A 27,936-nucleotide genomic window follows, 5' to 3' on the forward strand; every position below is an offset into this window, starting at 1 on the left:
AAAAAAAGAGTGACACTTCATACTCCATAGTGGTGATGTTTTCTTTGCACTATGGCGTTGTGGGAGCTTGTTCCAGCTTTAAGAAGAGATAAAGTATAAATGAGTGAAAACAAGTGTACAGTGTATTGAATTATCATCTTACTGAGGCACATTTTCAGCATGCAGTGCATCTTATAAAGAGGATTCACACAGGTCATCAAATTAAGTCACTTTTATTATATCTTGAAATTAAGTGTGGAAAATGTGCTGCTGAGCTCTTTTGAAACGGATACAATGAGAAAATGAACGACCTCTTAATGCGGATCTGCACTAGCGCATTTGCAGATAACAGTTAACTACTGTTATGTGATCTAGTCAAGTGCCTTTTCCTTACAGAACAATGACAAACAAACATATCTGTGTTATGGTACAAGTGGCTTAGAAATGCATTTTATAGTGACAACTTTGTCTTCTCAAAGTGCTATGAATTAAAAAAAAATTTTCAAAAACCTTAGATTTACCTTACAATACAACCTTTCAAAAAAATTACAGTCAAAGAATCTGCTTGTCACTTGCACGTAAAGATTTATCATCACCCTTAACTACACAGGAATGGAATAGTGTGTAATATGAAATTAGAAATTAAAAAAAAAAAAATCTAGACTCTATTTGAAAATATAAACTTAAAAAAAAATTAAAACTGTAAGCAAACCCTTAAAACCATTCAGCTGAGTAATGTACATAAATGTGCAAAGCAAAAAATTACATTTACAGATACTTGTAAATAATTTAAATAATTCCAATTAATTTCAACCTAGGCGGGATTAGGAACGTACACCTGGGCCACTAATTGCATCCCGTTCGGCTACTGTTTTTATTTTGCCAACATGAAGCACGTGGTCAGTCAAAGAGGTGCAGGCAGTCTGTTTTTGTTTTTTTTTTGGGGGGGGGATACACCAAGCAAATCCAGCAAGACAGGTTTTGTCAGTTGTTGTAATCTGTCCCCTCTAGGTGATCTGGGATGGGCAGTCCCGTGAGGACTGTTAAACACCTGTTCCACACATTGAACACAGGGCAAACTGGCTGAGCAAAGGCGATGTCAAACGTATACAAGTGCTGAGAGCCCACGGCATCGTAGAAAGACAGAGATCCAGAATCGTAGTCCAACAATACTCCAAGACGCCGCAGGTGGGGCGAGGGCTCAATAGGCATCTCCTTGCTGTTGTGACGCACCACCCACGAGTTGTTGCAGCGAGACAGTACCCAGGAGGCTGAGTTTTTGCCAATCCACTCATGTTTTGGCGCTGACTTGTACGCAATGCCCACTGCAAACCTGCGTAAGTAATGAAAAGTAAAACGGAAGATTTCATAAATACTGGTACATTTTTAGCATTGTAAATCTGAAACATTATCCATGATGAAATAAATACACCTAAAGGTCTACAGCCATGCTAGTGGCTCTGCGAGGATGTACTTAGGCACAGTGATGCTTGTTTTTGACCCAATGATGATGCTAGAGTAAAAGTCAGGGGATCACCAGAGTTATTACACTTCAATCTGTGGAGAACATGTATGTCTAGGTACCAAATTCCATTGGAATCTAGCCAGTAGTTGCTGAGATATTTCAGTATGGACCAAAATTGTCAACCAACCATCAGACCCACACTGCAATCCTAAGAGCCAAGCCACTAGCGTGGTTGAAAACATGTACACTTTTTTACCATGTGCTTCCTCCTATCAGAGCCTCCCAGTAATGGCGGCCGCTGTCGATGTAGACATTTCCTGTGACGCCATAACTGCTGTGGCTGGAGAAGCGGTCCTGACTGTGGCTTTTCTTGGACGATGTCTCGTCCCTCTCCACTGTCAGGTTGTCATGGGACACCCTCAACTTCCGGTGAGCGGACTTTGGGTCCAACTTAAATGGCTGACCTTAAAAAAAAAAAAGAAAAAAGAAAAAAATAAGTTAGACATTTGAAGTTTTTCGAAATTTTAATTTCTGAAATGCATTACTAGAGTAAATTTTGTATAGTTGCTGAACTTGACATACTGTTTGTCTTGAGTTTCCCTGGTTCACTGCTGCGGTTTCCAGCCTGGTTAATGGCCTTCACTATGAAAATGTACTTTGTACCACACTGGAGTCCGTGCACAGTGTAGTGATTTTGCTTGATGTTTGGTACAATCATCCAGCTATCAGCAGAGTTACATAAACCTGCAGCCCGGACAGAGACAGAGTCACTGACAAAGAACAAACCAATTTATCATGGAAACACTTGAGTTAGTGCCTTTTTCAGTGTTCAGTGAAATTAAGAAGTGGAACAATACAGCTTAATTGCATGCAGCGTTTTGATCTATAGCCGCTATTTTGACTCATCAAATATTTTCGCATTACGACTCATCCAAGGGTCCTTGAGCACTGAGGCAGATGAGAATAAATTGCCCGATCAAGCACACTGTGACCTTGATAGAGTGATCAATTCAAACAGCCTGTTGCTCATTTCAACCCCGAGATAATATCGAGTTTATGATATGCACCTGGATGTAAATCCAGTCTGACTGAGCTGCTATTTTTTTTCCGTAAAGACACTGCAAAAATTGCAGTGTATTTTGGTAACATATCATTACCCATAAGAGTCAGGACAGAGCTCTCTTCTCCTGCTGTGACAATACAATATCATGTTTGGATATTGTAACATAGCCCTAAACAATTTAAAGTCATTCAGTGAAATCCTTTTCAAATCATTCCATCATTTTCATGTTTTCCACAACAAACATGATACTGTCCTCCCACCTGAGACCGGAGATACACTTACTGACAACATTAGATTGGCTGGTGAAGATGGCGTATTGAAGTTCATATGATACAACAGAGAATTCATCATCTGATGTCCAGTGAACTGTGATTGTGTCATATGAAGCTGTACATAATTCCTCGCGGATTACTGGTGGATTTGGTGCTGCAATCGGAAAACAAAAGACATATTGTTCTTCTAAGACACAAATGAAAGCTCAGTAGACGCTATTCTGCACACAATGACATAAAAATAACAAACAGAAAAACTCACAGTATGTTGCGGAGACCCCTGGTGGTAAATAGCACCTTCCGTTTGTGTTTTCTTTTATCCTGACAAGTGTAATTAAGCTAGGTAGCGGTTCGTCTAGCTATTATAGCTACAGTCCCCATGCAGAGTTAAATTCATGCTGCACAACAGGCACTGAGCACAAACAATCAAACCTATTTCATTCAGCAGAAAATAGTTCTTAATTGCAGCCTAGAATTTTTTGGCTTTTTAATCTTTTTGTCACTTGCTAACAGCCACAGTAATAGTTGGAAGTATTTAGTACCTGACAACCCCGCAACCCATACTTACCTGTGAGGTAATCCAAGCTTTCTAGCATTTTCTTCTCCCTCGTGAAGTCCAAAGCAAAACTATCAAAAGTGTCATTCAGATTGATTTCTGGTAACAGGATTTGAGAGGATGCCGTTGCCATTGATACTCTGTAATAAAGAAGTACATACAAGACATTTGAGACAGTTTTGTACACTGTATACTGTATATCTGCTGTTGATGGTCGTGCCTTTCGCTGTTCCCTCACCTCTCACAGATACTTTTAGCTGTCTGAAGGAATCGAGCATGGTCTGTCTCTTTGAGGGTTTGGTCGGCTTGAGAGATGAGGGCGGAGGACCTCTCGATGCACTGTTTGCAGCTGGCTATCTGCTGGGCTAGCTTTCTCAGTCGCACAGACTGGGCAGAAAACAGGACATGTTGATAGATGAGAAGCTTGGTAAATAAACCAAGCAATGTACGGCCTTGACTGTATTAGGCACCAACCCACCAGATGCTTTTACATCGACAGTAAGAGATTCCTTCTGGGGAAAAATCTGATTTTATGTTTTTCAGTTGTGTAATACTGTTGCAAAAGCTACACTACCACAAGAGATGTATTTATTAAACCTCCCTCATAACACTGGCACAGTAACCAGACCCTCCTATTCCCCATCTGTGCCTCCCTGGCTGAAAGCAACCTCACAACTTGACATGAGGCACGGGGTGAGGAAGGAAAGAGTCCTCCTCCAGAGATGGTCATCACAGGAAGCAGGGCTGATCTTACTCTGACACTGAACACAGCACAGCATGCTACCGCCTCTCTAATGGCATCAACAGGGGAAAAGGAAGGGAAACGATTCAAGAGGAACAGCACATTCGCACTAAATGTATGGAACGTGTGCCAGACATACTCAAGAGCCTGGGACTGATACTGGGCACAGGACAAAACAAAGCAATAAATTCTGCAGGCCTGTGAGTGTTTCAGTGTAAGCAGCCTTCAAGTTTGTAGAAACAAGTATACAAGACCAAATAAAATAATTTATCCAAACAGACGTGAGGACATGTCCCCTGCTGCCAGCTGTCTGAGCTACATAGTCGGACAAAGAGAATGAGCTTGAGCTTGTGAATAAGCTGGGATGTCAGAAAGCTTTCTATGAACCGTTAATGCATTGTACATTTTCTCAGGCAACTTGAGCTACCCTGGACTACAAAGGCACAAAACATAACCAGAAAGCATATACGTATACATTTCCAGTTGGGAAGACAGTAGACAATTAGCAAGTCGTCATTGTCGCGTTGTAACTCTCAATTTAGGCAACTTCATGTTGTAATTTGAAAGAACTGCAAACTCCTTTCTGGGTTAAAAAAAAATGTAATAACCATTCAGGTTTATGAAACATATTCAAAACAAATCAAACTCAATAACTTGTAAAGCTAAAAAAAATTAAAATACATTTTAGTTTAGTTTCTTAAAGTGAGACTATGATTTAGATTCTTTAGATTCTCTAAAGTCATTCACTTTAAAGACATAATCATTTGGCAACATGACAGAGTGAATGGAATGGAAACAACATGTCTCCTGATGAGGTATCCTGTTTTTACTTCTTGTGTAGATAAGTTTGGTTGAGTTGATTTTTACTTTTGTAATAAAATAATTAAAATGTAAAGTTTATGACTGGCTCGGTTCGTGCCTCTTATGTATTACCATTTCAGCACAATAAAAAAGATGTTAGCCCATTTCTCAACTATATTTCCTGTTACAGGCAGTTGGAATTAAAATACTATGTCCTGGGTTTTTTGTAAAATGCAAGCAACATATTATTATTTTTTTTTATTTTTTATCACAATACATAACACTGAAAAGAAACAACAATATATGCCAATGTAAGTGATAACACATTTCTTAAAATTTTGGTAAATGTACAAATTGAGCGAGGACATATGTAATTTTTGGAAATCATCTTTTTTTGGAATAAGGAAAGAGAGTCGCAACTTGGGGTATCGGTTAAATATATTTTTAATCATGGACCAGAACATTTAGTCTTTGAAGATTGTGGAAAACACCTTCAGAACAGCAGCAAGTGCTGTTAAAGAACCTCTTGGGTTTCTATTTTCAGGAAAATCAGATCCTTGACAGACATGTGGTGTTAATACATGAGACGCACAAACTGGGGCTAATCTGGGATATGCTAAAATGTAGTGTGAGGGTAGCACAAGTAGGGAAGGGTGATAAAGTTAGTAAACTGACTTCAGTAATGTCAGTCACAAAGGAATACCTACTAAAGTTTGCTAACATTTGCCTCCATAAGCTACTGGCCATACTAGACCGACCAAGACTGTGGCAAACCTCCCTGTGTGTATTTAATTGCACAAGGGTGTGTTTTTATTGCTTATGAATTCCACTGCTCATTTGCAAGAGGAGAAATGTGTTATTGTTTCTTTCAAAAGCTACATACCGTTGCTTTGAAAGGTAACGCTTGAAGAGACAAGGTTTTACCCAACAACGATTTGTTACTACTGAACTGAATAAGAACAGCACACTCAGGGTTTTGAGTTGTAAGCCAGCTTGTCAGCTGTGTGTGTGTGGGGGGAGCTTGTCAGGATGTGCAAGGTGATAAACAAACAAAGGTTATCAAGACACAAAAGGAGATAAACAGTACCTTTCCCTCCTTTATCTTGGTAGCTATGATTTGTCTTCGCTGCTGTATGATATTAATCAGCAGTTCACACTCCTCAAGCAGCTTGTTTTCTTGTCGCGATGCATTTGCCTAGACAAGGCGTACAGTTAGTATAAGACAGTCAATACTGGACGTCTAATTCATTTGCACTGACAAAACGTTGTACTGCACAAATCGAAGTTTGGAATCATTATAACATGCATTACTGACAGCGCGGTCAATTCTATGCAAACCTCATGTGGCAGGAAAACCACATTAGAGTCTAATTCATGTCATTCCATCTCATGTTGGGCACAGGCCACAGTGGCAATCGGCCGACCTCGTTCATTTTGTCTTTTCATTCCAAACACATGCACGATCACAGCCATTGTTGTAAACATGTGGGAACCAGTAATGAGTTGTCTTTAATGAAGTGACACTCAAATTTACCAAAACTAGCATGCTTAATGATCTGTGTTAAGCAGGGTCAGTAACCAATGCATGGTGAGGTGATATAATGAACAAAAGAAAATACAGCATAAATATAAGAATATATCCTGACCATCCTTTATTTGGTATGCTTTTTGAGGACTCACACTTTATATGTTTATTTCGCAGTTTATATTTAAATACTTGGCCCACATTTGTCTGAAAATACTCAATTTGCAGCAAACTGCATGCATATTGTAGATATTATTGATCTATAGACTAATGAGCACTTAATGAAAAGCCAACCTGAGATACAGTAATTCATCAAGTTGTTAATAATTTAGTTTTTTTTAGAGTTGTTGCCCATGAAATGCTACAGAAGCTAACGGTCCCCACCTGAAAGGGAGCAGATTAACAACCTCACCTCCACGTGTTGGCAGGTTTGGATAAGTTTGCCCATCAGACTTTCCAACTCACTGGTCCTCTTGATTAGATTGCTGAGGTTGGAATCCAATGCTTGCTGCAAAACAAAATTGTAAAGGAATATTTCATTACACACTGCCCCCCCCCCCAACATCAAACTGTAAACAGCTGAATAAATCTTGGAGGAGAGTTAGGTGAATGGGAACATAAAGACCATATCTGGCCTGGGTGTAATGAGCACAGGGGAGGATACACAAGGCTGCCACTGGATATGAATGGCCACATTTGGGCTCTGATCAGTGTGGAGCAACCCCCCCCCCCCGGTCCTCCCTGTGTGCCAAAGATCCCATCATACTGCCTGCTGAGGCCACGGAGCTTAGCAGAGCATCTGCCAGTGATTTGGACAACTAAACCCCAGCTGTGTTAATCACTGACTCAGATCAAAGGCTTATGTTTCAAACTTAATCTGTTACTTTAATTGGGCAGCATGATGATTGTGTACTGTGGTGGTACAAAACATCTTCTGATATTGCAAGAGTTATTATTCTTAAATAAAAGATAAATGCAGAGTTACGTTACAGTGTGCCATCAATGATTTAAATTAAAACAAAAGTATAATCCCATCAAAATTCAGAAAAGAGGTGTAGCACATTCTATCTAACTCCAACATTGATTGACAGATGTTTTAATACACACACTAACACCAGAAAACAAAAAAGATCTAAATTATTAGTATTCTGTGATGCTTTAACAAGCCTAGTTTTTTCAACTGGATCAGATAAAAACAGAAAAATGCTTGTTTTAATCTATTATTAAAAGTCTTTAATAAGATATGTGAATTGATTTGTGATTTTAAAGAATTAATGTGTGTTGGAATTTATATTAAATTCCTCTCCAAATGTTCAAAGCACAAACATTAAAAAACCTTTTCCTCCAAAAAACATTTCAAAAATTCCCCCAAAATATAACTCTGAACTTCCTTCAAGATTTCATTTTGTCCAAAGAAAAACTGCAAATAGTTGGGAGACCTTTTTCAGCTCAGATGTTTCACATTGTGATTTTATAAGGTGTGTGCATCACTGTGTACTAAAATAGCAGAGGCCTTGTTTTATGCTCTCACAAATATGATTTATTTATAAGCAAGAGAAGGTGATGAAAGCAATTTCAAATGCTGAGTTGCAGTTAAAGGTGAGGTGGGTTTTAAAATGGACACATGAAACGTAACATATTGATCAAACTGATGTAGAATATAGCCAAATGCATAAGCTTAAAAGTCTACATTATTTTTGTTGTTTGATTATGACAAGTATAACATAAATAAAGCCATACAGACAGAGAGCAAATGGGAAAGACAGAAAGCCTGAGAATTTAAAGCCTAAGTACTGGATTTCTCAATGCACCTAAAATATGGCTTCTCGTGCAACATTAATACTCTCCATGTGTTTAGACAGCTCTCTCTAATGGAAGTCTCTTTCCTAAACTCATTTAAAGCTGATGAGAGGAAAGAATAGCAGCTTCCTTTTGTATGCGAATGCTTCTGGTCCCACACCTTTACTTTGGCCAGTCTCTCTTCCTTCCTCTCACAGTCCTGACAGTGACCTGTCAGGACCTGGAGTTTTATCCTGTGTCAACATTAGAAATTTTATCCATTGTAAAAGGTTGTCACTTTATCCTGTGAACACCACAGGTCCTGAGACACATCTGCGATTTTTACTTTGTTGGAGGGGAGTTTAAGCTTTCATTGAATTTAACAAAATCACATCATATGTGCTGTTCTAGTGCATAAATATACAGCGCGGTGCAGTATCCATTTACTTTATACTCTATAAGCTGTGAACTAAAGGCCCAATCGGTTTTTTTAAACATATACATTACAAGCACACACAAGAGCTGGACTAGTATGGTTTTCTTTTCTGCTTATAATTTTAAGTATCGGTTTGTTGTACAAATGTTTTTTATGTATATACAACTTAATGAGCTGCTAATTTTCATAATACTGTATGTTGTCAAGTGTTATGTATTAAAACACTAGTCAATCAAAGGAAGGGAAACACAGGTTCCAAACCTGTTTTACATTTAGGTTGTGGTTCCTTCACCTTTTGATTATATCCAAATCACAGATTGTGCCTAAATAACCATCATATAATGTGTTTCATATATATATATATACACATATATATATATATATATATATATATATATATATATATTTTTTTTTTTTTTTTTTTTTTTTTTTATGTCACCTTAGAATGAAATTATAGCAGATAATGATTAACCTTTATAGTTCAGGAAGGGCCTGAAGCATAATCTGATATGCTAATCCTGCAGAACAAAACAACAGGTCAGAAAGGTCCTTGCTGCGTTTCAAATATGATGCACTGTAGCCCAGGTGCCTATCATTGCCCGGTACATTCTGCAAGAGTTTTTTCAGGAACATTAATCATGGCATAATTATAATACAAAGTCATATGAAATAAATAGTGGATGTTAAATTAGCTGAACATTTGACTGCTATGAAAGTTTGGGGTCTTAGAGGTGTCACTAATAAAACAGGTGATAAAATACAGTCCTATAAAAATAATATTTAAGCAAGATTATTTTTATGTGACATGACTATAACTATCTATTTTTCGCGAAAAACTAATATTAGATATGTCAGCACTGTGGTTTAGTGATTGGCACTTTTACCTCAATATAGGAAGGTCCTAGGTCTGAATTTCATTACTGGCGCATTCTGTGTTTCTTCCCACAGTTCAAAGCTTTTCGACTCAAATTCAGTTCAAACTTAAAATTGCCTTTGAATGTGAGTGTTTTGTTTGTTTATAAATAAGCCCTGCAACAGACTGGCAACCTGTGGTTTTTCCTGAACATGCAATGGGCAAAATGTTCTTCCCTTTTGCCCACTGCATGTTGGGATATGCTTCAGCCACTCCTCTGTCCCTAAATAGGACTGCATTTACATGATATAAATAATGGATGATGGATAGATAATATGATATATAATGCCAGACCAGGGTCATGTGACATAATGCCAAAACCAGACTGAAGGAATTACTGCATTATACATGCACATACACACAGACACACACCTACGCCTTAACAATGTCACAATATCCCTTCGTGAGAGAGATGAGGCACTCTCTTCAGAGACATGTGAGGCACTGTTACTGTAAACATGAGTTTGGAAAAACCAGCAACTATGAACGAGCTCAGCTGCATGCCACCTGGGTCCTGTCCTGCTGCGTGCCATGGGAAAATTTCCCTCTAAGACGGGAACTGCTCTTTCCTCTGTCACTTGAGGCTTCTAACAATGCAGCTAACTGCAAGTAATATGAGGTCAAGGGGACACAAAAACAAATAAAGATACAGATTATTAAAATAGATCCCATTTGTAAAAATTACATCAAGCAACTGAAGATTTTATACGGCAGGGAAAAAAGATCATAGCTAGTAAGTCTATCAGAAGATAAAGGATTAAGGACTCAACTATTCAACTAAATCCGTGCAGTACTTTACTGTCTTGCACCACTTGGAGAATGTGATTATTAAAAGAGAAAGAACAATACTGTACATAAACCTAAACATCGAATAATGGAATCGCATAGCAGGATACTGTAATTGTCACCTTAATAACCACTGAGACTGCATTACCATGTCCCATTACTATGTCGCTGACCATTTGCATTAGGTGCAGAATGTATTTCGCTCCCATTTCACTCTTTCTGTTGGTTTTCAAAAGATAAATAAACGCATTGAAGCCCTCGAAAAGCAGCATTCAGGTTTAGGTTTTTCCATAACATAAATCTGTCCCTGAATGTGTAATTAAAGAAATGATGCTGATCACCTGGTCTGCCTCCTGGTGTGAATGATCACGCCCCACACAGAGAAAGCGGCCAGAAGATTTCTGCACAATGACAGCATGATCAAACAAAGGAGACAGGTTAAGACTGGTCCACTGATCTATCTTGCCAAAAGATTGTTTGCATCCCAGTTCCACTGTGACCAAGCATTGTGAAACAGAGGAACAGGCACAAAAGGTTTTACTTGTGATACATTAAACCTCCCTTTTGTGAGTCATGCGTGAACACTGTGAGTGTTAATGAGAAAAGGAGGACCCTCGTTTCTATTTTGTGCAGTCTACGCCATGCAATTCTCCGGATAAACTTCAGGATAAACTCGGGCAAACTTTGAAGGAACTGAAAAGCTCGATCCAGCTGAGTTCAAGACTTATTTCCAAATTAAAATAATAAATATTTTGATGAAGTGAGAGAAACTGCCTTGCTTCTGTACAGCTAACTTGCTATTTCAAGGCTTCAAAATAAAGCTCCCCTGCATGATTGCCTTGTTGTGGCTATAAAACAATCCCATCAGGTTGCTGGAGCCACAGTAGAGACCAACTGTCTTGGCAAAATACTGACGTTATAAATCAAAATCTCTTATAAGAGAAGCTCATTCAAGTCTACATTGGAAGGAATGCAAAGCCACCTTTTTATGCTCCAACAAACAGCATCTTCTCGTGTCTTATTGATGTCAGCCCATCTGCTGAAAGGGAGCCGTTCCACTTAGCCTACAAACTGTGAAAGCAGTCTCTTGCATTGGGTGCCATAACATTTAAGACTGGTCAAGTGAGATACAGCTTCCAAGTACCTTAACTGTGTGTCGCATTTCATATGTGTTTAGACATTTCCTAAGATGAATTTGGTCTCAGTGGATAAGGCTGTCGATATTCTGTATTTTTGTTATGGCCAACAAATCCCAAGTAAAGACCAAAACCAAGCCACAAGCCCATTCATTCCTACTGAAGACACAGATCTTTAAAAACAAGTCATGTATGTGTAGTTTCTTTTTTAAAAATAGGCAAAGTAGTTTCTTAAAACGGCTGGTCCATGTAGTTTTTAGCAAACATAACTCAAACAGGAGTAAATTATGTATTTGTTGGCGACTATTTTCAGTCACGGGTTTGGTATGTTAATAAGCATTTACGGTAGATGGACGGTTTATGTGGGATTGACTCAAAATAAACTACGGTGTCCATCTCCATCATAATGAAGGAACACGTCACCCAGTGCAACGGCACAGCTCATTTATGTGTTCTTATGTGTTTCTAGACAACAATGGAGGTCTATGGAACACAGAGGATTAAGCTATCTCAGGCTTTGGCTACACAGATTTGTTGGAAGGATCAACTGGATTTTTTGAAAATAAGAAAAATACAGAATATCACCAGAAATAAACGTTATTGTAAAATCTAATCGGGTGATGAAGTAACTTTTTTAGTTTTAATTCAAATGCCGCTGTAGATTCGCTTAAAGATTATGCCTGCTTCACATCTGATTTACAACAATAAACGATGTTTCACAGAGATACATCTAATTTGCAATAACCTTAGTCAGTATTAACTTATTTGTACTTGTAAGGGAAATTGTATTTTTCAAGTGGTCCATCATTTGCATTATTTGCTTAATGTGCTTTTCACAGAGGGGCCTGATTTACATTTTTGTATAAAAAAGAGACCATGAAGTTTTTGTTACTTGTAAAACTAATTTAGCATCACAGTTAAAAAAGCAAATGATGAGATTTAGTTTTATGCACCAATGTTACACCTATTCAAAACAAAAACATTGATTTCCAATATTTTTTTCTGATTAAAAGAAGTAATTTGTTACAAATTATAGTTGTGGTTTACGTCAGTGTCTGCACTACTTTCTACAAAACTAAAATCAAGCAGCTCAAAAGCACCATTATATCTTTTATAAAATGGAAATGCAACACATCTATTAATAGTTGTGTGCCAGTCATACCGTGATCGTGTATAAGCTGAAAAGAGGTTTTGAACAAATGTTTCTGAGGGACTAAAATTAGAAGGAACAGTTTTTTCAGTGTACCACTGATCCTCTAGCATTCCTCAAACTAAAGATTATTTCTTACCTTAAGTTTGTCATATCGGTCGCTGAGGGCTGCTACTTGGTGGTCTCGGTGTCGGCCAACCAGCTTACACAATGCACAGATCAACTGTTCGTCTGTCACACAGTACATGTTGACCTTCTCGTCCTCATGCTCCAGACACATAAGCCCTCGCAGATGGGAATCCAGCAAGGGCTCGATTAGTCGGTGGCCCGTGAAGGGCTTCTTGTTGGGGTGGGTGGCCTTAAGACACTCGTCGCAGTATGACACCTCGCAGGTGACGCAGGTCTTCACAGCATCCTGTGGAGGGTCCTGCTCACAGAACTGACACTGCACCCGGTCACTGGCGGATGTCATGGCTTTGCTGTCAGGGATGGCTCGCTCACGCCTGGTCTCGTTAGGAGAGTTAGGTCCACTTAGAGAAGCTTTCTGGTAGCGGTCAATGATGTTCTGTAATGTAACGTTGCGTTTGAGTCCTTCTAGGCCCCTCTGGTTGAGGGTGATAACATAGCGACAGGTTGGGCACTGAAAGGCGCTGATAGACTGGATTGGCTCACTGGGGGTGCAGTGGGAGACCAGAATACGATGGGCACAGTTGAAACAAAGGCTGTGAGCACAGGGCAAGAGCAGTGGGTCCTCAAAGAGCTCCAGACAGATTGGGCAGGTCAGCTCCGACTCCAGTGTTTCCATCTTCAGGCAAAACAAAGAGGGGTTGTCTGCGAAATCCAGGGAAGCTGATTAGCTATCTGTAAAGATGACACAGAAATAAATCAGAAAATGGTGATAGCTATATGAAAAGGGTTCAGCTGTGGGAGTTAATATGTTGATTAGCGTCATGTATTTAGAGCTAAAACGATTATCCGATTTATAGTTCATTGAGAGAAAATGAATCAGCCGCTAATATAATAATCAAATATTCTATTTTTCAAGGAAATATACTAAACATTCCTTTGTTTCAGCTTCTCGGTTGTGAGGATTTTCAGCTTTTATTTGTCTTAAGTGATAGTAAATTGAATATCTTTGAATTTTGGACTGTTGGTCGACCAAAACAAGCTATATGAATCACCTTTGACTTACGGAAATTTTAACAGGAACCAACAAATGATCAACTTCACCAATAAAAAATCAACTGCTCAATTAATTGATAGTGAAAAGAGTTTTTATTGCAGCCCTAATTTACCAAGTTTAGACATGAAGCCTCACTGAAAAAAATGCGAACACCACAGACATCGTGCATATTCTGTCTGTATTTTCAAGTTCTTATGAAAATAAAAACTAAATTATTCATAACTATCCTGTTATTTGATTTCCATTGCAAACTGAATATGAAATATTATGTAAATATTTGTTACAGATATCTGATTATGGAAATGAAGCAAAATGGAAAAATAAAACAAGCAGGGCGGAAAATACTCAAAGACACGTGTTCGCATATAATGCGTATATCAGACTTGTGTATGCTCTATTTGGCTGAACTTACAACTTAGAAAATGTGGCTCATTTTAATTTGGCACAGAAATAGTCTAGCCCATCCCCGTGTTTTCCTCTCTATACTGTAGTCCGTAGGCCAGCAGGCCAGTGAGGACTGACAGCTCAGCCAAGCAGAAGTCTATTGGCCTGCTTGCTGATGGCTGGGGCTCCACACTATCACAGACACTAAGCCTTTGTTCCCGGCCAGTCAGACACCCCAGCTGCGAGTGGACACACTGTGCTCATAGCGTCTCTCTACGTGAGCTCTCCACCTCCACTCATTATGTGTGAAGAAGGCAAAAGCTCATTATCAGGACAGTCGGACACAAGTAGCCTTTTGAAGTTGTGAGGATACAGCAATTACCTCTGAGCTACAGACCTGGGTTTGTTCTTTCCACTCTATTCAAATCTTCACAGACATTCAGCTTTCCCACTGTACTGTACAAAACAAGAGGCGATTGTTGTACTTGTCTCTAGTGACTGGGATGCATCTGTGGGCCTTTGTTTCTCGGCTATTTTGTTCTTTAAAGACAAAACAGCAAATGCAAGTGTCTAGAAGTTATCACAGAGAATCACAGACAACCTCTTCACTATGCAAACCCTTCAGTCTTAAACAGAATGTGTTAAACATCAAGCCTTTTGGCACAGATATTATTTTAAAGTTGGTGTTTTTATGATTCATTAACATATCTCTCTTAATACTCTTAATTGTACACTTTTCAATGTCCATTCTAAACTACTGTATGTTTGTGGTGAATAATTCTTAACTGATTCATGTAAGTATAAGTAGCCTAAAATCAAACTGTGGCACATGAAACTTCTGATTCACTTGTCTGACATGCTACCATTTCTTTGACAGGGTTTCACTCCGAAACACAAGACCACATCACATAATTTTTAGCAAAGCTATCAGCTACAACAGAGTGGCTCCTGTATTTACACAAGTCTCGTCAAACAGGATAAGTTGTAGATTCAACCAGGCTGTCCTAAATACACACAGAATTAAGAGCTTTGTAGGTCAAACACAATGCAAATACACTTATCCTCTGATGTCATCACCTGTGGTATACTTGTAGCTTGTAAAATAACACTGTGGCAAAGAGGCACCGAAACTGCGTTAGAGCCCCAAGTAAATTAAGCACTCCTGAAAGCTCTCCCATTCATACACAGTTTACTTTACCCACCGATGGATTTCGCCCCACTTTACACTGCCGAGACATTTCTGCTGAAGGAAAACTTCTGACCTGAATCATGAAAATATATTTATGACAACAAATGCACCGGCTATAAACCCCAGCATGCTGTAGAGAGGGGCATCCAGATGGCACGAGTCTTCACAGCCCCAGTAATCCTGCAGCAGAGCTGTCATTAAGCAAGGGGATTGAGCAAGAGGTAGCAAGCACAACAGGAAAAGTTGCCCGACAATTCCAGGAAAGCCAGCTCCACCTACAGCTGGAGCGCTGGCCAGTACTGGAAGGAGAGAGAGAGAGAGAGAGAGAGAGAGAGAGAGAGAGAGAGAGAGCAGACAACAGCGAGAGAGTGAGAGGCAGAGAGAGAGGCAGAGGGAGAGAGAGAGAGAGAGAGAGAGAGAGAGAGAGAGATTCAAAATCAGCAAACAAGCGGAGGGACCGGTTTGTGCAGAGCCCCAGGCAATGTCCTCACAGGCAGGTTAGTGTCATCTTTGCCCTGCACATTCAGAAATCCAAAGCGTCAGGATCAGTTTCAGGTTTCCTTGTCTGACCGTCCCTCTGCTTCTAGTAGCACAATGCTGTGGACTGGAACTTTTCTTGGCTACGCCACTGGGGATTCAGAGAGAAAGGCTAAAGGCACAAATACAGATGAGAGGCAGCCTTGTGAGGCAGCAGGACTCATCTGTAACGTGGGAGAGAAATCTGCAGTCTCCTCTGCATCCGACAAACAAGGTGAAATGGAAGCAGTGAATTACATCACAGTTTGTTGTCTGTCCCTCCAGAGGCTTATGAAGTGCAATACACATCATGAGTGCCACTGATAAAAAAACATATAGCTCTATAGGCTGTTAAAATATCTGCAACTGTAAAACCATGTCTGTCTGTCTTCCTTCAGCAAAAACTGAAGGACACTGAGCATCCACTCTGACAGACAAGACTACAAACAAAGACAGACAACACGTAACATCATCTGCTACATCCAAGTCTGTCCCAGTTGGCCCTCATGCAAGGAATCACCGAGGTACCATCTGCTTACCATGTGCGCCTATTTCCAGACACACCCCCACTGTGCTCCATATGGATTCCCCTGTCATTCAAAGGAGTCCCCACAGTGACTATCCTCTCCGAGAGACAGATACACACTGTAAATATTAAAGACACTCTGAAGTTCAGACAAAGCGATGGGCGTGAACTACATTGCTCGGGAGATGCACACAGGAATGCGACCGGCATTCCCCAGGTTTCATCTACATAATCTCCGACTGGGGTGAAATTTAGTACCATGAGATCAGTGGGGGGACTTATCGAATTTTTCTAGTTTAATGGAGGAGAACCATGAGAAAAGATTTCCGAATAACATTAAACATCTGCTTCTTCCTCGTGTGTTCAGCTCACTTCTGTCTTTCACATTTAAACGCGAGACAAGTCTACTGCAAAGGGTTTGTGCAGCCGTTTGATGAGACGAAGGCTGCTTTCCTCATGTATGGTGCATATGTCTATGCAGTGCAAAAGTTTACAGGCAAGGCCTAGAAATATCGAGTGGGTACAGGTTTATTGCTTCACATACCTCGGTACTGAGAGAAAGTGCGCTGATGTGTTGTTTCAATAAGCACTGTTCTTGCATTCAGAAGCCACGGAAGTTAAAAATGTTAGATGAGCATTAGATATAAGGACCAAGCAGATTCGGGGTTAGGTTCACGCAGCTACAACAAGCAGCATTTTAGACAAGAAAAATGACAAAAGCTATATGACGGTATATAATAACCAAAATCATATATCAAATCATAGTCTCCTGTCACAAATCGAAGAATATCTCTCTGTATTACTTTAACAGCCATAGTTGATATAGGCAAGCGGTTCATGGGCTTCACAGCCCTGTTGTGATTCAAGATGCTTAATGCTGAGTATCAGCAGATATGACAGGTGTGAGAGATAGGCGCTTAACTGTGAGGCGCTTTGTCAAATGATGAACTGGAGAAGCCTATTAACTTGCCATTTATGAGTTTTATTTGATTAGGAAATAATGGGTTATTTAGAGATGAAACAATTAGAATGTCTCAGATAGGAAGACAATTTCCTGCTCAAGTACTTTCTAATCCTGTTGGTTATGGTCTTTTATCACCCTTAATGATGGCCCTGAACCATGTATTCAGCGACGGAAGGAGCGTGATTGCTCTTTGTCTCCCCTCCCGGGGCAGACACCTAACATATTTATCTGCAATCCCGCCTCGACGGCGTAACTGTGACCAATGCGTGGCCTGTTGCTGCTCCCCGGAGCGGCCGGGCTCCGCGGCGGCGCACTCGGGACTGACGCGCGCCGCAACCGCGGCAGCACACGCCCGGCGGATTGGACGCGACAAACGAGGCCCCCGACCAGCGTCCATTATTATGGTCATTTCATTGATTACGGAGGGAGGGTCGATTGCGAATCGAAACTTTGGGGCCACTGGGTGCAGAGCAGGATTACACGGAAAGGGGTGACAGTGTCAGAAGCTTTTTTTTTTTTTTGCTGTACCCTCATCGGGCAAACTGGTGCCGACACACACTAACCTGTAGTGAAAGCGAGAGACGACTCAAACGAGCCTCCCATTCAGGTGCTTGGGCTTCATTCCCGAGCGAACAGGATGTTTTAAAATGAAGCTCCAGGTGAAGAAGTAGCCCTAAAAATCTACAATGTAGGTAGTGTTTGTAGCCATTGAGTTTCTAACAGACTAAGAACTGGAAACAGAGGGGCCTAAAGGTCAGTTCATTCTTTTGATTTTCTTTATTTCTGATATATATATATTTTTGCCTTTCATTTCTTTGCGCGCTTCCTGTGCGCGCTGTGCAGCCCATCGTGGTTCAGCCTCAGCAGTGGCCCCAAAGTCTCATTTCCGCTTGGCAGGTGGCAGGATCGGGAGAACACTGCATTCCCTCCGCAACCGCCAGAAGGAGCGACACACACACACGCACACACACACACACACACACACACACACACACACACACACACACATACACACACACAAGGCGGTCCCTCGCGTATTTACCCGTCCTGCCTCGTGTGCCGACAGGCAAGTTGCGGACGTCATGCAGGAGGAATGGAGTCTTAGACCCGGGGGGGGAAAAACGAAGACGGAGCGACACCGTGTGGCTGATGTATGAAACACAGGCGAGACCCCTTCTTGCCACGAAAAACGCCAAAAATCAAGAGGTGACATTCGACGGTTAAAACTGACAAAAATAACTATAAGAATGGTGCAAATTTAATTTAGTCCAATTATACCTTGTTTTGAATTCCTCCCAATTCTACGAGTAAACAAATGAAAACAACATTAATAACAATAAAAGTAACAATAACCATTATTATTCACAAACTTGCCCTCTAATTAATCTCACCTCACCCTGAAACCAAATGCAGTGATTCTTTATAAAGACCCCCACATGTGCTCCCGTGGTGACGGCTTAATATCTATTTGTCAGAGAAGTGATCAAAGGCAGAGCACCCGGGTGGGAAGATGTCTAACATTCCTCCTCGCAGGAACAAGATAAGTTACTAATTAATAAGGGCAACCACAGACCCAATGTCCCTGTTTCACTCCTCATTATCTTCGTGTAACCAGACTCCTGTGTGCCTTTGTGTATGCAGGCCTGTCACAAACTGTGTCTACAAGTATTGCCATAACGTATACGGATGTTGCAGGGGAGAAATGCCTGTATCTTTCATCTTATCGGTGAAGAAAATGGTATTTTGCTGTCGGATTATGAATGAAAGGCTGGTTTTATCTCCCTCGGTGCTGCAGTGGCTCTCTCTTAAGTTTGAGTATAGGTGATAAGAAAAACTTTTATGATGAAACAAGGGAAAGGATAGCCCACTGTAACTGTACATTCAGGAATAATGCTGCGAGGTACACTACTGCGATTGCTCTAACAAATTATATTATATCCTTGTAGCCAGAGCCCATGTGGAAGTCTATATTTTAGGAAATTCTACAAAGCGTAGCCTACACCTAAAGCTATTCCTACTCTCTTTGACGCTTTTTTGATCACAAAATTCCCCTTATCCCTCAAGTATTATCCACAGTTGAAAACATGAAGGAATCTGTGAACACTACAAGGCCAAACAAGCTGAGCGTTTGCGCAGAGCACTGTCTGGAAGGTTGGAAATATATGATGACTCAGTGTTTTGGCAGCAAAACATAGAGGCACAGTAACATAAAATACAGACTTGATTATGAAGGACCCTCTGACTTACCCGCCACATGATTACATCCATAAACAGGCAAGAGAGGAGAGAGCCACCTTTAAAGTCAGTCAGTGTTGATATTTGGGGGCTCAGCTGAGCTAATCCACTGCAGTGGTCTGAACTTTGAGCAAAGTGACTTGTCTTTCCTCCTCTGTGAGTTTCTGACCCTCTAACACTGTTCTCTAAGCCTACGGACGACCAGCAGGAGCAGGATCGAAACTTTCCACCCTTTTCTCTCCTCTCACTGAGAACTGTACCTATCCCATCTAGACACAGTGGGCTGCAAATTGTTGCATTAGCCAATCATGTGCAAGGGGCAGGACTTCTGCTGGTTTGGTCTATCACACAGGGCTATCAGAGCATGGAGTCTTGCCATAACTCTCAACAAAGCTTTTTTTTGTCATCCTCCAATGAACATTATTTGTGGAGCGACACACCACAAAAACAACCAGTGCATTTAAAACGCATTCCTTCTTGACATTTGCATAATTGTTATGATGGCATTCATGAGTAATATCAGCCACATTCAGGCAATATCTGAAATGCCTCGTATTTCTCATCGACAAACTTAGTCTTGATTATTGCAGTTGGAAATGTATTTCATGCTTAAGGCAATATTCAGTACAGCCAAATAAAGTAGCGCATAAGCCATCAAAGGAATCAATGATGATTATACTCCCCACAAAGGACAAGAGTGATGGTTTGTCAATGGCCTTGTGCAAATTCTAACGTGGATAGATGGGGTTGCATTCATAGACAATCCACTGTTTTGCCACACAACACCCATGTCTATAGGCAGCTGACATGTTCAGTAGCACAGATGTTGGTCGAGAAAACCACACTGGATATGAAACTTAAGTTAGATTTTATCAAATTCAATTGCAACCTTATTTCTCAAAGCGATCACACCCTTTTGTTTTTCCATATGAACACATTCACTGAAATGGAAACGCACAGGAATGCACTGTGGTTGCGACAGCTGACTTAGATAGTGTTGAAAGTTGTCTCAGATTGTTGGCATCTGTTCGCCACGCTCTGGCTCCATGGGAAATGTTCCCAAACACGTGCTGGCTGACACAACTGGCATCCAAACAGTGATGCTGATCACATAAAATATGATCAATTTCTCAGCTCTGGATCAGAGACCATGCTCACTGTTTAAGTATGAGGTCTGAGGTTTGGAGTTAGAGGCCGTTACCTGACACAACCTTGTCAGCGACGTCAAGTCAGTGTTTTTGATACGGTATTGCTGTGTAAAGCAAATGTTTATGTTATGCGGTAAAACCACAGCACATAAGGCAGGGACTGATTTGGATTAGTAGTGACTCAGAGCCCCTGCCAGGAGTCCTTGTGTTTCAGTTTAGCCTGCAGGGTTCAATAAAGTATAAAAGGAAAGGTGAGAGCAATGAAAATAACTTAGATTCTAAGGTATGTTGAGGCTGAAAATGACTTGAGAAGTAACGAAAACACATTAAGATCTTGGTAATTGCATTACACCCAGTAGAAAATATAGTGGTAATTGCAGTACACACCTAATACGCAGTGTGGAATTGCATGCAATTAAGTCTAAAAAATAATTCAATTCAGTTTCAGAGAAAACTACTGAAAAAAACACAGACCATAGCTGACCATAACATTTCAACTATTTTGGTCCATTGTGATCTTCACTTTTCTGTAAATCCAGGAATAATTTGCTCAATTTCAAACATGTAGACAAAAGAGCATGCAAAATACTGCAAAGCATGTTTATTTTAGTACACTAAAACTTTCTTAAACCCTAACTCACTAAGTCTAAAGTAAAGAGACTTACAGAAGACTTTAAAAGTGTCACCCACTGGAAATACAGATCATCCCTTACCTCACAGTCTGTTAGTCAGTCAATCAAACAGTCCATAGTCTGCGTAACAGATGAATACAGAAATAAAGCACAGGCAGAGATTTTTGTGAAAACACCGGCTTTCCTCAGAAGCTTCTCTTTAGCTCTTACTTTCTGTCTGGGCTCTGCTGCTTCGTCTGTCTCTCCGCTATCTCTGAAATTCTCTTCACACAGCTTCTTCTTCTTTAATCCTCTCTAAAGGAGGCCAAAACTGCTCCAAATGGTTCAACCAGGCGTCGACTTCTCAGGCTTTTCCCTCTTTGTATTATTTTGTTGGCTGGGATCATTAACTTAGTCCCATGAGAAGGAGAAGGAGGTAAATAACCCCCCTCCTTCCTGTGGGAGGCTGTCAATCACATCTGATGATGAGGTGGCGAGGGGGGTTGCTTTTAGCCGCCGAGGAGGGCACTCCTGATTGGTCACCAGGGAACAGAGGTGCCCTGCATGACAAATGGGAGCACTGGGATGGATGGTCCTGTAGAGATGCTCAGCTGAGGTTTAGTGCACATTTATAATAGACTTTTTTGCAGCACACTCATTTCCATGTCATTCAAAAGAAAATAAAGCCATGGAAATGAGCGAGTAATGAAAGCTGAGAGCAAACGTCTATTTCACATAGCTGAATTCAAGAAAATCTCATTTACGTTGTACATGACTAACTAGGTAAATATTACGGTCAATGTAAATAATCAAAAGCTCTCTAAATGTCTCTTTGGTACAAGACACTCGGGGGGTGGACTGGGAGGAAAGCATAAAGCTTCTGTTGCCATGACAGTGTGGCAAAAGCAATGATGCATCTTGGCACTTTAGCCAGATGCCACTCTAATCTTTTCACTGGCAAACCTTCAGCTCTCTCTTCACAGCTTGTTTGTTTCTCAGTCAAGCCTGCTGCTGTCTGTCACTCTCCAGTTCCTTCCAACATCGCATGCCAGTCTAAAGTCTGCTGCATTTTGTAAGGAAAATGAATGTGTAAAGACATTGCTAGCAGGACCTGAGAGGGGTCCGTCTGTTCCCAGCAACCACAACTAAACTCTTAGGCTGACAAGTAAGGAGAGACAATAGACTGGTGTGACTCCTTTGCTGGGCTCATTCTGCACACATTAGCAGCACACTAATGGATTTGTAAACAGCACATTTCAAATCAATTTCCCATGTAAAACACACAGACACACACAGACAGAAATGCTACATTATTCTCACATCACTCCTCAGATTTGTGCCACCGCTTCAGTAATTTACAACAGCAAGGAAATCTACAAGAGAGTGTCACTGGTGCTCCCCAAGGCCATACAGTGTTATATATCCACATAATTGCCTGTGAAATAATGACTTTGCTACATCATACTTTCACACTGAGATTCATTCCACTGCAATAAAATGCCATAAAACTCACGACATTTGCATGGATGGCGGAGCCACACTGACATTTGAGGCCAGTGCTTTTTAGAGGTGAAAATGCTTTGCTACTCCAGGATCAATCCAAACTCACGCCCCTTTCTGAACTGTAAAAAACATTAAGTGGGAGAATGTCTTCTTCTGTTTTATCCTTTCCAAAAAAAAAAAAAAAACTTGTCTGGGCTGTGGTTTTAGCAACTGTCCCCACCTCACCCACTGGAAACTCGATCTGATCCTCGATCCAGGCTAACATGCATAGTGTCTGTTCCTTTTAGTGAGGAAAATGGATGAAATTACAATTTAACGTCCAGCAATCTAAACAAATATCCTATACTGTTTACATCCAAATATTTGACATCTACTATGTCAACTGTATAACATTTGACAAAAGAGAAACTGACTGTTCCATCACAGCAATTTGATAAAATGGGACTCAAAGCCACGATTTAATCCAGTCCAGATGTAGGGAAGCTGACAATAACAATTACATTTTTTGTTTATGTATTTATTTAAGTGAAAATCAAAATGTTGGTGTTCTTGATATAATCTTAGCAAAATTACCTCCAGAAAATATGTTGCGTTATACTGTATATATTATATTCCCTTATCAATAAGTAACAGTACTGTCAAAATAATTATTCAAAACAGATGAATATTCATCCCCACTAAATAGGGCCATTTGATGCCTGAGGCAGTTCTCTTGGTGGCGGTTGGCACATCAAGCTGTATAAATTGGAAAAGGACCTGAAAATGGCCAGAAAAGCCCTCCTGAAGGAGAAGATAAGAAGTGGGAACAAAATAGGCTCTGAAATACGATGTTACATATACTTTGACCATGAAAAAAGAAACAGGATTTGTCTCAGGGATCAGGCTAGCAGACATTTCTAAGCTACGTCATCATGCTCCAAGGTTATGTTCCACCTTGATGCTCAGCCATTAGCAACAGCAAACTGATTTTGCACTGAACAAAGGAATTCTGAAATCTATATGTAATCTAAGGTGTCCAAATCTGCATCATGCAGAAAAAGAAAGTATAAGGAAACATATTTGATCAGCAGAAGGATAGATTGGATATGGTTAAAACAACTTCACCAGAATTGCTCACTAAAGCAAATCATCGCAACTTTTTCATTGGATACAGCAGTCAAAAAATAAGCAGTAAGCCTGACTCACGCGCCACGTGTCCAGGGTGGTCCTCTAAAACACAGCATGAAGATGCAACTCCCACTGACGTCTCAGCTCTCTATTTCAATAGCACATGGATGAGAGACTAAACAGAACAGTAGTATCCTTGCCAGTCTCTTCCCACACTCCCTCCCTCATTTCTAGAGTTCCCCACCCTGCCCCAGCCCAAGCCATATGCTCACACAAGCGTAAAGCATGCCCAGGAAGCGTCACCTCCACTGGGTCATTTCATGGATACTGTCTCCATCAATGCTCGAGTCCTTCAACACCCCCCCCCCCCCAACCCCTCTCCTCTGCGTTTGGGCTCTTGCCCCTGGCTCCCCACCCTCTCAGCAATCAGACAAAGAGGTAACAAATGGAGAGACAAAGGGGGATGCATAAACCTTGGGGACCACATTTTGATGAGTTTCTGACTACACAAGCAGGCCCTGAACAGATGGGATCAGTCTCCAGGGCTGTGCTGCATCATTGCATTTAATACATAGCGCTATACACCCGCAAAATAAGTGTATTCTGCTGCTCACTAAACAGCACTCAGCAGATGATAGACCACATACAAGTGCAAGGCGAAACAAAACAGAATATCTTTCTCATGCTACGTTTTCCATAACGCTCTCAGAAATGGCAGTAATTAAAGTTTGCGCGCTCATGCCTAATTGGGTTAGCACATGCTTTGTCGTCAAGATTGTCTTTTTGAGAGCAAACCCTGATCTAAGCAGCAGTAATTGTTTCCTCAACTGGGACACAGCAAAACAGCCATTCCTCATTTTGCCAATAAACAGTAAGATGAAAGCTTAGCCAGCCGCCATCGTGGCAAAGGTTGAAGATTTTAATTGCTTTCATCCCCAAGGTATACTACCCATTACTAAGCAACACACAATCAATCCAAACACCAACCACATAAATGAACACATTAATAACAAGTCAATTAACACTTACCTCAATTTATCTCTAACTTTCAACAGAGGTGTTATTTGGTGCAGTTGAAGGTACTATCCCAGAGAAATTCTGCCCCTTTTAATCGTTAAAGCTATTTATCACACGCATCCTGGGTGGAGAGTGAAGTGTGCAAAATAGTTCCTGAACACATCACATCAGCCACTGTCTATATGCATTTAGAGCGCTATATGATTAGCCGGCAGAACATATAGGAGGGTTGTGGGCATTGACCTGGAATTGATTCTTTTCCCTTGAGCATGCTGCAGCTTTGTTGGCGCTGTGTTCATGGTTTTGCCAACAACAGGATCAATTCTCAGCCTAGTTCTCCTCTCTTCTAGGGTTCCGGGAAACAAAAAAAAACCTGTGATCCTACCTGGTGTGATGATTTTAGTATAAAAGACAAAGGCAAATTTTGATAGTTCGGGGATTCTCTGGCAAAAAGAAAACTACGTCATTTTAAGGAGCAATACGATTAATACACTTTAGTAATGTTTAAAGTGACGTACCATTATCCTGTGCATATGAAACTGTAAAGTGGTTTACTCCCTGCCCTCATGGAAGGATTAACATGAAGTTACAATATGACAAAAGATCAAAAGGAATAAATGAAGGCCAAAGGAAACCTTCAAACATCACTCACCATGAAAACCAGTTATACTTTGGGGCTGAAAGCAACACGATGAAATATTACACTGTCTTGGATATTCTCATTGAAATGAAACAGTGAAGGAAATTCGGGAAAGTAAGGTCATGTGTTATGTTTAGTCCACACCACAGCCTCATAGTCTGAAAGTCTTGGCTCTTATTTTTTCCTGAAAAAAAAAAGTATCCTTTTGAAAGGGTGCGGTGAACGCCTGCTAAATTCTTTGCTGCTTGGAAAAGTCAGTAATTGCTTCCAGCTTCTGAGGGATCTAACGGAGGAAAGTAGTGTCACATTTTTATCAAGAATCTCCTTTCACTAACACTTACATTATCTCATCAGATACGGTGGCATTGAAGCACTCAGCCACCCTCGCATCTGCTAACTCCACCCCAAAACCCAGCTCCCAAATATATAGTCTTTTTGACAGGCAGCAGTAGCATTTAAAAACACTATCTATTCAACGCAGGCAGGAATGAAAGTCATGCTGTTAACTCTCATGAAGGGGTTTAAGACCTATACTGTTCGTCTATCCTCTAGTCAGAGAAAATGAGACACTGCACCACTACGCTCAAACCTCCTACACTAAGAAATGCTGGAGGAGGTCTGAACATCTGTTGTGGTGAGCTGCGCTCATGTGTCCACGGGGACTGTCAGAGCCAAAGGCAGAATCCCAGCTGTTGGGATCTGGGTTAGCTGCATCCGGGCTGAGGGATGTTTTCAAAACACTCTCTGCTCAGGATGAGCCACTTTTGACAGTGTCGTAACTTTTGCAGTTGGCACAATCGGTAATAACCGTCAGTGTGTAAAGGACGTAGATGTAAGAGAGGCCTCTCTCTGCTGTGTTTCAGATGCTCCTGAAGGTTAAAAGACAGTCAAACTGATCCGTTTTCTGCTTGGCACAGTGTGGCCCAACAAAATATACTCACTTACACTCCATCTACATGTCAACAAAGCATTCCTTCAAGACAGTGTAGGACACATTACTCAGTCTTGGCCTGTGAAGCACATTCTCTGGATGTGTTTAAAACTGATTAAACATTTGCTTTTTCCACAGAGGTATCGCTGATAAAACAATACTCCTCAGCTGCACAGTGTGGTGAGTCCACACACACCAGCACCCCATTCCCATGTACAGTTACTGGCTCTAACAGTGAGAGTGAACCAGCATCAGCTCTCGCCCTGTCACAACAAGCAGGCCCAGAGATTTCACAGCTGCTGATGGAGCTGGCACTGCTGACCTGATGGAGACAGTTTTGTTTATCATTTGGAATGAAGAATGAAGAAACTGAGCTTCGTAATGACAGCAAGAGTGAGTTTTAAAAAATAGATTACAAAAACACCAGACATTCACAGCACTCGGGGAAACAATCATACGTTCAAATGAACCGTCTTCCCTGGCTAGTTAATAATATGAAAAAAGGGTGGTTTGATAAATATAATTCACAAAAGAGTGACACAGAGAAAGGAAACTTATGTTTCAGTCTCTAATAACTGAGGGAATGGGGGCTTTCTGAGCAATAGCAGAACCAGATGTTTGTATGAAGGAAAGTACTAAAAACCAAAATGAATTCACCAGATTTCCCGATCCACAGTTATTTGGCACAATTAGGCATTCAGTTCTCTCTTAGAACAACATAACATTGCCTAAGTTCTCACCAAACCAAATGATGAGAAAGCTGATATCTCAGAAGTGTATTCAACTGTCAGCAGATGTGTTGCATTTGCAAGCAAGACTGAACTTGTTCAGACAACATACATGATTCTCCCTCTAAATTAACTTTCTTACTGAAAAACACGAACAAACAACAAAGCTTTCATGTATTACATATAATGTGAAATCAATGGTTTGCATTACTGTGGAACTACTAAAAATCTTTTTCAAGAAGCCTTCACCTTTGGCAGAAATTTTATCAGGCTTAATGCATAAGCATTATTTTGACTTCAAACAAAAGTGCTAGTCAGAAGTGCCAAGGGATGGTTTGCATTGCCGCTGTGAAACAGAATCAAAATTTAAGACTCAGCACTGATTAAACTCCCTTAACTCAATGCCACTAAATGTTTCTTTATCAGATCTTACCTGCTTCCCCATGGCTGCGGTGTTAAGTGTCTCTCCCTGGCGAATAAATTCAAGACTACTACAGAGTATGAGTGTTAGGCAGCTGGTGCTTCCCCTGAGGTAAAACAGAGAGGAGACAGGAGGTTGAAGGTGTTCTGTCTGCATGTACACTCCCTTTCAACGGGGTGTGTACACACAAATACCTCACTGACACACACTCTGCCTCTCGTCTGCTGTAC

The 27,936-nt window shown here is 40.7% G+C and overlaps 1 protein-coding gene and 1 long non-coding RNA gene across 6 annotated transcripts; one reads left to right on the forward strand and one right to left on the reverse strand.

Moving 5' to 3' along the window:
• Window positions 1–196: 196 nt before the first annotated feature.
• On the reverse strand, window positions 197–27,828 carry mid1 (midline 1). 5 transcript variants are annotated; one of them, XM_040148460.1, is made up of 11 exons: window positions 27,719–27,828; window positions 12,743–13,464; window positions 10,659–10,718; window positions 6,816–6,911; window positions 5,966–6,073; window positions 3,574–3,722; window positions 3,348–3,475; window positions 2,790–2,933; window positions 2,027–2,188; window positions 1,701–1,908; window positions 197–1,312 (listed from the first exon to the last, which is right to left on the reverse strand). In XM_040148460.1, exons 2-11 carry the CDS (start codon window positions 13,406–13,408, stop codon window positions 964–966), a joined length of 2,070 nt encoding a protein of 689 aa, XP_040004394.1. In that variant the 5' UTR covers window positions 13,409–13,464; window positions 27,719–27,828; the 3' UTR covers window positions 197–963. The 5 variants fall into 5 exon arrangements, with proteins under 5 accessions (XP_040004394.1, XP_040004392.1, XP_040004393.1 ...); XM_040148458.1 differs by lacking the exon at window positions 27,719–27,828 and adding an exon at window positions 19,613–19,832; XM_040148459.1 differs by lacking the exon at window positions 27,719–27,828 and adding an exon at window positions 15,373–15,622.
• LOC120801441 lies at window positions 15,774–16,733 on the forward strand. Its single transcript, XR_005709100.1, has 3 exons — window positions 15,774–15,856; window positions 15,947–16,110; window positions 16,274–16,733. It is a non-coding gene; the product is annotated as an uncharacterized LOC120801441 (long non-coding RNA).
• Window positions 27,829–27,936: the final 108 nt, after the last annotated feature.

The sequence above is a fragment of the Xiphias gladius genome, chromosome 16, assembly GCF_016859285.1.
Source record: "Xiphias gladius isolate SHS-SW01 ecotype Sanya breed wild chromosome 16, ASM1685928v1, whole genome shotgun sequence".
Classification (NCBI taxonomy): domain Eukaryota; kingdom Metazoa; phylum Chordata; class Actinopteri; order Istiophoriformes; family Xiphiidae; genus Xiphias; species Xiphias gladius.